Source organism: Cherax quadricarinatus, chromosome 57 (assembly GCF_038502225.1).
Source record: "Cherax quadricarinatus isolate ZL_2023a chromosome 57, ASM3850222v1, whole genome shotgun sequence".
Lineage (NCBI taxonomy): Eukaryota > Metazoa > Arthropoda > Malacostraca > Decapoda > Parastacidae > Cherax > Cherax quadricarinatus.
In genome coordinates, this window is record NC_091348.1 from 6,579,888 (window position 1) to 6,592,196 (window position 12,309).

Genomic DNA, 12,309 nt, shown 5'->3' on the forward strand with positions numbered 1-12,309 from the left:
ATAGGAACCTTTGAACCAAGTGAGAGAGTAATTGTGATAGGGGATGCAAATGCTAAAGTAGGAGAAACATTAAGAGAGGGTGTGGTAGGTAAGTTTGGGGTGCCAGGTGTAAATGATGATTGGAGCCCTTTGACTGAACTTTGTCTAGAAAGGGGTTTAGTTATAGGTAATACATATTTTAAGAAAAAGAGGATAAATAGGTATACAAGATATGACGTAGGGCGTAATGATAGTAGTTTGTTGGATTATGTATTGGTAGATAAAAGACTGTTGAGTAGACTTCAGGTTGTACATATTTATAGAGGGCCCACAGATATATCAGATCACTTTTTAGTTGTAGCTACACTGAAAGTAAAAGGTAGATGGGATACAAGGAGAATAGAAGCATCAGGTAAGAGAGAGGTGAAGGTTTATCAACTAAAAGAGGAGGCAGTTAGGGTAAGATATAAACTATTGGAGGATAGATGGGCTAGTGAGAGGATAGGCAATGGGGTCCAAGATATATGGGGTAAGATTAAAAATGTAGTGTTAGAGTGCTCAGCAGAAGTTTGTGGTTACAGGAAAGTGGGTGCGGGAGGGAAGAGTAGCGATTGGTGGAATGATGATGTAAAGAGAGTAGTAAGGGAGAAAAAGTTAGCATATGAGAAGTTTTTACAAAGTAAAAGTGATGCAAAGAGGGAAGATTATATGGAGAAAAAAAAAGAGAGGTTAAGATAGTCGTGAAGCAATGTAAAAAGAGAGCAAAGGAGAGAGTGGGTGAGACGTTATCAACAAATTTTGTTGAAATAAGAATAAGTTTTGGAGTGAGATTAATAAGTTGAGGAAGCCGAGGGAACAAATGGATTTATCAGTTAAAAATAGGAGAGGAGAGTTATTAAATGAAGAGTTAGAGGTATCGGGAAGATGGAGGGAATATTTTGAGGAATTGTTAAATGTTGATGAAGATAGGGAAGCTGTGATTTCGTGTATAGGGCAAGGAGGAATAACATCTTGTAGAAGTGAGGAAGAGCCAGTTGTGAGTGTGGGGGAAGTTCGTGAGGCAGTGGGTAGAATGAAAGGGGGTAAGGCAGCTGGGATTGATGGGATGAAGATAGAAATGTTAAAAGCAGGTGGGGATATAGTTTTGGAGTGCTTTGTGCTATTATTTAATAAATTATGGAAGAGGGTGAGGTACCTAGGGATTGGCAGAGAGCATGCATAGTTCCTTTGTATAAAGGCAAAGGTGACAAAAAGAGTGCAAAAATTATAGGGGGATAAGTCTGTTGAGTATACCTGGTAAAGTGTATGGTAGAGTTATTATTGAAAGAATTAAAAGTAAGACGGAGAGTAGGAGAGCAGATGAACAAGGAGGCTTTAGGAAAGGTAGGGGGTGTGTAGACCAAGTGTTTACAGTGAACCATACAAATGAACAGTATTTAGATAAGGCTAAAGAAGTTTTTGTGGCATTCATGGATTTGGAAAAGGCGTATGACAGGGTGGATAGGCAGGCAATGTGGCAGATATTGCAGTTGTATGGTATAGGAGGTAGGTTACTGAAAGCAGTGAAGAGTTTTTACGAGGATAGTGAGGCTCAAGTTAGAGTATGTAGGAGAGAGGGAGATTATTTCCCAGTAAAAGTAGGCCTTAGACAAGGATGTGAGAGGTCACCGTGGTTGTTCAATATATTTATAGATGGGGTTGTAAGAGAAATAAATGCGAGGGTCTTGGCAAGAGGCGTGGAGTTAAAAGATATAGAATCAAACATAAAGTGGGAGTTGTCACAGCTGCATTTTGCTGATGACACTGTGCTCTTAGGAGATTCTGAAGAGAAGTTGCAGAGGTTGGTAGATATATTTGGTAGGGTATGTAAAAGAAGAAAATTAAATGAATATAGGAAAGAATAAGGTTAAGAGGATAAAAAGATTAGGTGATGAAAGATTGGATATCAGATTGGAGGGAGAGAGTATGGAGGAGGTGAATGTATTCAGATATTTGGGAGTAGACGTGTCAGTGGATGGGTCTATGAAAAATGAGGTGAATCATAGAATTGATGAGGGAAAAATGGTGAGCGGTGCACTTAGGAGTCTGCGGAGACAAAGAACTCTGTCCTTGGAAGGAAGGAGGGGAATGTACGAGAGTATAATTTTGCCGACGCTCTTATATGGGTGTGAAACATGGGTGATGAATGTTGCAGCGAGGAGAAGGCTGGAGGCATTGGAGATGTCATGTCTGAGGGCAATGTGTGGAGTGAATATAATGCAGAGAATTCGTAGTTTGGAACTTAAGAGGAGGTGCAGGATTGCCAAAACTGTTGTCCAGAGGGCTGAAGAAAAGTTGTTGAGGTGGTTCGGACATGTAGAGGGAATGGAACGAAACGGAATGACTTCAAGAGTGTATTAATCTGTAGTGGAGGGAAGGCGGGATATGGATCGGCCTAGGAAAGGTTGGAGAGAGGGGGTAAAGGAGGTTTTGTGTGCGAAGGGCTTCCAGAAAGCATGCGTGAGCGTATTTGATAGGACTGACTGGAAACAAATGGTTTTTAATACTTGACGTGCTGTTGGAAGGTGAGCAAAGTAACATTTATGAAAGGATTCAGGGAAACCGGCAGGCCGGACTTGAGTCCTGGAGATGGGAAGTACAGTGTCTGCACTCTGAAGGAGGGGTGTTAATGTTGCAGTTTTATAACTGTAGTGTGAAGCACCCCTTTGGCAAGACAGTGATAGAGTGAATGATGAAAGTTTTTCTTTTTCGGGGCACCCTGCCTTGGTGGGAATCGGCCGGTGTGTTAATAAATATATAAAGTACATCTTGCTACTTCTACTGCCTTCACGTTATTACATCTGCAGTAACAACCTTCACCTTGTTACAGTACACAATTCACACACACACACACACACACACACACACACACACACACACACACACACACACACACACACACACACACACACACAAACACACACACACACACAGGAAGCAGAGAGAGGGGACCTAGTAGCGATCAGTAAAGAGGCAGGGCCAGGAGCTGAGTATCGACCCCTGCAACCACAATTAGGTGAGTACACACACACACACACACACACACACACACACTGGTTTGCAACAAGACTAGTCCAGGAGCTAGGGGACATGTCCTACGAGGAGAGGTTCAGGGAAATCAACCTGACTACACTGGAGAACAGTAGAGACAGGGGAAATATAATAACGACATATAAAATACTGAGAGGAATCGACAAGGTAGACAGAGACAGAATGTTCCAGAGATGGGACACAGCAACAAGGGAAAACAGTTGGAAGTTGAAAACTCATATGAATCACAGAGATGTTAGGAATTATTTCTTCAGATAGGATTGTCAGGAAGTGGAATAGTCTGGAAACTGATGTATGAGGTATGATAAAGCTCGTGAAGCAGGAAAAGTTACCTATTAACGACCTGTGAAGAGGCGGGGTCAGGAGCTATGACTTGACCCCTGCAACCACAACTAGGTGAGTACACAAAGTGGGAATGCTTGATTTACAATGAGCAAAGTCAGGGTATTTTTTCCAGAATGGTGGGTAATATACCATTGTTGATACAATACTTTGACGTTTCTTGAACATTTCTGAGCGAGTTGTCTCTGAATTCATTAATTTTGATCGCATTCCAGTACATGATGATGCAGGGTGTGACAATAGTCCATATGGCAAAGTTTACATTTCATTTGGTCCATATTTGGTAGTGGTTGTGACTTAACCTGCCAGAGTTACTGGTAACCCGGCTGGAGCCGTGTGTTAGTAACATTCAAGAGTCTGCTTATTTTGTTGGATGCACTATAGACATGTGGCTTCTCCTGCATGATAGGGTGATGATAAATATAGTGACTGGTGTCAGTCTCCCCCACTCTCAGGTTTATAAAGTTCAGTTGAAGTTCTTTTTGTGTTGTTCTCAAAATGCTGACTGACAACCCAAGATTGTAATATATTCCCTCTTTGAACTTAGCCAATTCATCAGTTCTATCATGCATCATTCCATCTCATGCAATGTGAGATGGAATCCACAGAAGGTGCACTCCGACTCCACTGTCCACAGTTCTACCATACCTGTGTCTGGCTTCTGACATAAGCATGCCACAGTTAAGAGCATTTATGGATGATAGAGAATCAATTACAATTAAAGTGTCAACCTTAGAGACGTGGACGCATCTGAGTGCAAGGGGTATTGCAAACAGTTCAGTTTGAAGGGTAGAGGCCCAATTTCTTAAAGGCTAATTTCTTTATGTGAGCTATCACCCTGTAATGACAGCAGCTGCATTACCAGCTGCACCAGAGAACTGGTGAACAGAACCAATAACATAATTAACTTGCAGTAACACTCTTCATCTTGTTACAGATGATGAGTGACCGTCTCTTCAAGGTAGGTGCTCACCACACCTCGAGGTTACACTCCCAGGTGGCTACCACCTACACCTACGAGTTCAACCACCGCGGCCAGTTCAGCCTCCTTAACGTCCTTCCATGGCTTTCTACCGAAAATAAACACTGTAAGTCCATTTTCTCATTATCTAAATGTCTCATTCAATAAAATAAGGAAATTTGTTAAAAAAATGGTTACTTAAATAATTTTTCTAAAGCTAAAACTTTAAATTTCTCACTAAAATAATTTTTTTTGTACGTAAAACTTTGATTTTTTCACTAAAACTTTAACCTGAAGCTTTATAAAAAATAAATAAATAAGAAATTTTCCTAAAAAATAAAATTTTTCGTTAACATTGTTTTATTTGTGTGTAATGTGACACCCAGCCTGACCATGCTAAAATTTTCATCTTTTAACTTAATACCTTATCTCAGAAATTTCATGATTTCAGTAATTCCTTAGATATGGAAAAAAGTGTAATAGGGGCTAGGGGGGAGGAGATAGGAGGCTAGGGAAGATTGGAGGAAGGGGGACAGGGAAGACAGAGACCTGTCCAGGTATTAGAAGACTTGTCCAGGTATTAGGAGACTTGTTCAGGTATTAGGAGACTTGTTCAGGTATTAGGAGACTTGTCCAGTATTAGGAAACTTGTTCAGGTATTAGGAGACTTGTTCAGGTATTAGGAGACTTGTCCAGTATTAGGAAACTTGTTCAGGTATTAGGAGACTTGTTCAAGTATCAGGAGAGTTCACCCTAGTGTAGAGATCGACGATTACCCACACACTGCAGTCTGAAGATGACGTGAGGGTAGGGCAGTATCCATGATAGGATCTTACGGCTGTCTTCACAGTCCTGGACAGCGCTGTATGACCGTTCATGTTTTGCTCTTGATTTGATTATATTATTAACATTATTTGCAGTCATTGAGACCTGACACTGACAGAGTGGCAACTTAATTCTAAGCTGTTGCAGATTAACGATCCTCACTGTCAGTCATGGTAACCTAGGTTGACTTCAATAGAAACATTGCGTCTCTGTTTCTTGTTGCACTTAACAGTATGTCTCTAATTCGAGAGAATTTTTATTTTTCCTATAACGTATATCAGGATTACTTCCCCACTGGCAGTGCACTCAACTCACACAGTGAGTGTTGGGTTCAGTCCCCGGTATGGGTGGAAACGTTGGGCATGTTTCCTTACACCTACTGTTCCTATTCACCTAGCAGTACGAAGGTATCTGGGTGTTAATAAACTGTTGTGGGTGGCATCCTCGGGGGGGATATAGTACGTCTTAGTGCTGGGGCTCTGAAATGAGCTGAGGTAGAATAACAGCTCTTAGTCTGTAAAACTGATCTGTGTGAATAAAGACTGTTGAGTGCTCTCGCCTCTCAGGTTGACCAGAGGCGGCCACGTAGCTTGTTTATACTAAATGGCTTCAAATAAGATCTTAGACTCATTATCTTTACAAATAATTATTATTTTTTTATTAACACATCGGCCGAGTCCCACCAAGGCAGGGTGGCCCGAAAAAAAAGAAAAACTTTCATCCTCATTCACTCCATCACTGTCTTGCTAGAGGGGTGCTTTACACTACAGATAATACAAATAATATTATGGCTAAATTAGAAACAATTAAATTATATTAGTAACATTGATATAAATTAATATAATTCAACTTAGCCACCTCGATCAGTTAAAGCTTCAGCAGACTGTCTCTGTCGATGCTGTTGTAACAGTGACAGGCGACTGTGGGACTGAAATGGTTGTTTAGAGGTTATGTATCTGGTGGTAAGTGACCGTGGTAGTGTTTCAACCTAAATTGCACCAGGTAACATCATTGTAGCAATACCTAAATTTGCCTGTAAAATGAGTCAGACAAGTGGATGAGTAGCAATGGCATAGACCAGCACGTCTACTGCAGGGTTCTTCTCTCCTGTGTCAGGGGTGAGTCATGGTGACGACCTTCTCTACTTGTTCAATGGTGGCGGAGTATGGGCTGCCCTCCATTTCTCCAACCCAGACGACCTGTACGTTCGTGATCTATTCACCCAACTCTGGTTTAACTTCGCTGCCACTGGGTAAGTCATATTGTCTGTAATAGTCTGTCACTGAGTAAATCACAGTGTCTGTAATAGTCTGTCACTGGGTAAGTCACATTGTCTGAAATAGTCGGTCACTGAGTAAATCACGGTGTCTGTAAGTGTCATTGGGTAAGTCAATATCTTTCATGAGGCAAGTCAGTGTCTGTCAAGGGAAGATTTATCCAGTTACACGAAAACATGTAAACTTCTCTTGTAAGGTAGAATAAGGTGTAGACCTGTGTTAGGTGACCTGGGATGCAACATAGGTAAGGTCACGTACGGTAAGGTTACTCTAGGTGAGAGATATAGCGAGTGTGAGTACGTTAGATCTGCTCTCTAATATCATAGCTCATGATGATAAATTAGACACATGTGTAACACTTGGGTATCTTTATTGTGGAAACTTTTCTCCATACAGTGTCCTCATCAGTCCATTGCAAAGAAGAATATTGAAGATCATAAGATTGAGGTAATCAGTCCCTCGGCCTGAAGCCACTGTGTGGCGAAAGGTTTACACAATAAAGATACCCAAGTGTTGCACATGTGTCTAATTTATCAACTTGTCGGTTCCCTGAATTGTTTATCTACATCGTGGGTCATGTATTATGAGATGGGCTTTGTCCCAGAAGATGTGCGTTCGTATCGCTATATACCACTAACACAAGTGTCCTCGGACCATGAACAATACCCATCATTGTCGACATACATAGCATGAGTGTCTATGCACCAAACTCATGCTACGTATGTCGAGAATGATGGCATAGTATATAAAATATTTAGCTGTTACTGTACCATACGTGGACAGGTACACAAGATTAAGTGATAGCATAGATAGTGGGGTTAAAGGATATTCGAGAAAGAAAATTAGAATCATAGAAATATTATCGGAAAGGCATAGAAGATACCCAGATAAGGGATGTTAATCTATACTGAGAAGACTGGTAAACAATATTTAGGAATATATTTAGAAGGATTTAGGAATATATGAAAAGATACTTCTGGGTGCCCTGGGGAACATTCCAGAGCCCCAGGCTATGGCTTTTAAACGAACAAAGAGTACATTCATTTATTTTCATTTATCAATTAAGGGATTATAGATAATAATAGGAATCCATACATATATTATCCACTGTGAAATGTATTTTCTCAAGTCATATGACCTGTTCTAGGCGACTAGAAGCAGCTTGGGGCTGGCTATTGTATTTTATAATTTCTTGTTCCTTGACTGCTGAAAACCCATAGGCCGTCTCCTGCCCCATGGGGCGGGGGGGGGGGGGGGGAGTAGGTCATAAGGCGGGTGGCACACATTCAGAGAGACTGCGGCTTGTGTCAACTTGTTCTGCGCTACTCTGTGAAAAATATTCCCTTCAGTCCTTTAGTTGCTGCCTTGCAACATTGCATAGCTTCTGATGACTCACTGAGAAGTGTGAAAATACTTGAGCTAAAAATTTCCACTCCCCTCCTTGGCTTGTCTTACCTACCTGGATTCTACCTGTAGGGCATTCCGGGGATCAACGCTCCCACGGCCCGGTCAAAGACCAGGCCTCCTGGTGGATCAGGGCCTGATTAATCAGGCTGTTACTGCTTGCCGCACGTAGTCCAACGTTCGAACCACAGCCCGGCTGCTCCGGCACCGACTTTAAGTATCTGTCCAGCTCCCTATTGAAGGCAGCCAGGGGTCTATTGGTAATTCCCCTTATGCATGGTGGGAGGCTGTTGAACAGTCTTGGACCCTGGACACTTTGGTGTTTTCTCTAAGTGTACCAATGGCGCCCCTACTTTTCAATGGGGGTATATTGCACCGCCTAACAGTCTTTTACTTTCGTAAGGAGTGATTTCTGTGTTCAGATTCGGGACTAGTCCTAGGATTTTTCAAGTGTAGATTATGATATATCTCTCTCGCCTGGAGGTGCAATATAGGTTCTATGTACACTCTCTAGATCTGTAATTCCACCTGCTTTGAACAGAGATGTTAATGTACAGCAGTATTCCAGTCTAGAGAGAACAAGTGATTTGAAAAGGATCATCATTGGCTTGGCATCTCTTGTTTTGAACGTTCTCAATATCCATCCTATCATTTTCTTTGCAGCTGTGATCGTGGCACTGTTGTGATCCTTGAAAGTGAGATCCTCAGACATTACCACTCCCAGGTCCCTCACATTATTTTTCCGTTCTATTGTATGATCAGAGTTTGTAGTATATTCAGTTCTAATTATTATCTCCTCCAGTTTTCCATAATGGAGTAGTTTTCTGTTGCTCATTGGAAAACTTGGTTTATATCTTCTTGGATTTTAACCGTGTCCTCTATACAGGACAGTCTCGTGCAGATCCTAGTATCGTCTGCAAAGGATGACGCTGTGCTGTGGATTACATCTCTGTCTGTCTGATATGAGGATGAGAAACAGGATGGGGGCGAGTACTGTGTCTTGTGGAACAGAGTTTTTCACTATGGCAGCTTCTGATTTAACTCTGTTTACCACTACTCTTTGTGTTCAATTGGTTAGAAAGTTGAAGATTCATCTCCCCACTTTGCCAGTTATTCCTTGGGCACGTATTTTGTGCGCTATTAAGCTATGATCGCACTTGTCAAAGGCTTTTGCAAAGTCTCTGTATATTACATCGTGCATTCGGGTTTTCTTCCAGTGCATCCAAGATGATATAGTGGTTCAGTAGTTGCAAATGCAGGAGCTACCTGCTCTGAACCCATGTTGCCCCGGATTGTGCAGATTTTGGGAATCCAAGTGGTTTGCAATCGCGCTTCTTAGCACTCTTTCAAAGATTTTTATGATGTGGGACGTTAGAACTATTGGTCTGTAGATCTTAGCTAATGCTTTGCTGCCACCTTTATGGAGTGGGGCTGTATCCGTTGTTTTAAGTGGCTGTGGAATTTCACCCATGTCTAAGCTCCTTCTCCATAGTATAGGGCACGTGAGAGGGGTTTCTTGCAGTTCTTAATGAACACAGAATTCCACAAGTCTGGGCCCGTGGCTGAGTGCATGGGCATGTTGTCAATGACTTTCTCAATGTGATGTCGGAAATCTGGCATACGTTGACGGAGTTTGGATGTTCATTCATGAAAAAATAACCTGCATTGTCGACCTTTAGACTGATTAGTGGCTCGCTAAACACAGAGTCGTATTGGATTTCAATATCTCACTCATTTCTTTGTTGTCATATATCTTGAATATAATATATATATATATATATATATATATATATATATATATATATATATGTATATATATATATATATACATACATATTAACACCCCTCTGAAGGAGGGGTGTTAATGTTGCAGTTTAAAAACTGTAGTGTAAAGCACCCTTCTGGCAAGACAGTGATGGAGTGAATGATGGTGAAAGTTTTTCTTTTTCGGGCCACCCTGCCTTGGTGGGAATCGGCCAGTGTGATAATAAAATATATATATATATATATATATATATATATATATATATATATATATATATATATATATATATATATATATATATATATATATATATATATATTTATTATCACACTGGCCGATTCCCACCAAGGCAGGGTGGCCCGAAAAAGAAAAACTTTCACCATCATTCACTCCATCACTGTCTTGCCAGAAGGGTGCTTTACACTACAGTTTTTAAACTGCAACATTCACACCCCTCCTTCAGAGTGCAGGCACTGTACTTCCCATCTCCAGGACTCAAGTCCGGCCTGCCGGTTTCCCTGAATCCCTTCATAAATGTTACTTTGCTCACACTCCAACAGCACGTCAAGTATTAAAAACCATTTGTCTCCATTCACTCCTCGCACACAAAACCTCCTTTACCCCCTCCCTCCAACCCTTCCTAGGCCGACCCCTACCCCGCCTTCCTTCCACTACAGACTGATACACTCTTGAAGTCATTCTGTTTCGCTCCATTCTCTCTACATGTCCGAACCACCTCAACAACCCTTCCTCAGCCCTCTGGACAACAGTTTTGGTAATCCCGCACCTCCTCCTAACTTCCAAACTACGAATTCTCTGGATTATATTTACACCACACATTGCCCTCAGACATGACATCTCCACTGCCTCCAGCCTTCTCCTCGCTGCAACATTCATCACCCACGCTTCACACCCATATAAGAGCGTTGGTAAAACTATACTCTCATACATTCCCCTCTTTGCCTCCAAGGACAAAGTTCTTTGTCTCCACAGACTCCTAAGTGCACCACTCACTCTTTTTCCCTCATCAATTCTATGATTCACCTCATCTTTCATAGACCCATCCGCTGACACGTCCACTCCCAAATATCTAAATACGTTCACCTCCTCCATACTCTCTCCCTCCAATCTGATATTCAATCTTTCATCACCTAATCTTTTTGTTATCCTCATAACCTTACTCTTTCCTGTATTCACCTTTAATTTTCTTCTTTTGCACACCCTACCAAATTCATCCACCAATCTCTGCAGCTTCTCTTCAGAATCTCCCAAGAGCACAGTGTCATCAGCAAAGAGCAGCTGTGACAACTCCCACTTTGTGTGTGATTCTTTATCTTTTAACTCCACGCCTCTTGCCAAGACCCTCGCATTTACTTCTCTTACAACCCCATCTATAAATATATTAAACAACCACGGTAACATCACACATCCTTGTCTAAGGCCTACTTTTACTGGGAAAAAATTTCCCTCTTTCCTACATACTCTAACTTGAGCCTCACTATCCTCGTAAAAACTCTTCACTGCTTTCAGTAACCTACCTCCTACACCATACACTTGCAACATCTGCCACATTGCCCCCCTATCCACCCTGTCATACGCCTTTTCCAAATCCATAAATGCCACAAAGACCTCTTTAGCCTTATCTAAATACTGTTCACTTATATGTTTCACTGTAAACACCTGGTCCACACACCCCCTACCTTTCCTAAAGCCTCCTTGTTCATCTGCTATCCTATTCTCCGTCTTACTCTTAATTCTTTCAATTATAACTCTACCATACACTTTACCAGGTACACTCAACACACTTATCCCCCTATAATTTTTGCACTCTCTTTTATCCCCTTTGCCTTTATACAAAGGAACTATGCATGTTCTCTGCCAATCCCTAGGTACCTTACCCTCTTCCATACATTTATTAAATAATTGCACCAACCACTCCAAAACTATATCCCCACCTGCTTTTAACATTTCTATCTTTATCCCATCAATCCCGGCTGCCTTACCCCCTTTCATTTTACCTACTGCCTCACGAACTTCCCCCACACTCACAACTGGCTCTTCCTCACTCCTACAAGATGTTATTCCTCCTTGCCCTATACACGAAATCACAGCTTCCCTATCTTCATCAACATTTAACAATTCCTCAATATATATATATATATATATATATATATATATATATATATATATATATATATATATATATAATGTCGTGCCGAGTATGTAAAACTGGTCATTTTGCAAGAACTCATTTAAAATTAAATCCTTTCAAAAATTTTCTCATGTACGTTTAAAGATATATTTTTTTCATTAATGAAAAAATCAAAAGAATCTTAGAAAACTTACCTAACCTTATTATAACAAAAACAATTTATTTTAGCCTAACCCAAATAAATATATTTTAGATACGTTTACAATAATTTAATACTAAACAAACACAGTGAAATATTTTTTTTTCGTTAAGTTCAGAATGATTTTGGCGAAATTGTTGCATACACAATTTTTTTCTTGTCCTATATGGCAAGATGAGCGTTGCTATTTAAGTCAAAATTGCAAGTTCTGCCTATTCGGCACGAACAGGCGGAACACACTCACACACACACACACACACATGGGCGATTTCAACCACAGGGAGATTGACTGGGAAAACCTTGAGCCACACGGGG

The 12,309-nt window shown here is 40.9% G+C and overlaps 1 protein-coding gene across 1 annotated transcript in view; it reads left to right on the forward strand.

The window, feature by feature from the left end:
• Nucleotides 1–12,309, forward strand: part of LOC128693475 (juvenile hormone esterase-like) — a 179,984-nt gene that overhangs the window by 108,223 nt on the left and 59,452 nt on the right. The window contains exons 9-10 of the mRNA XM_070097319.1: nt 4,349–4,499; nt 6,314–6,449. Of these exons, the coding sequence (XP_069953420.1) occupies nt 4,349–4,499; nt 6,314–6,449 (287 nt within the window). The remainder of the gene's footprint in view (nt 1–4,348; nt 4,500–6,313; nt 6,450–12,309) is intronic.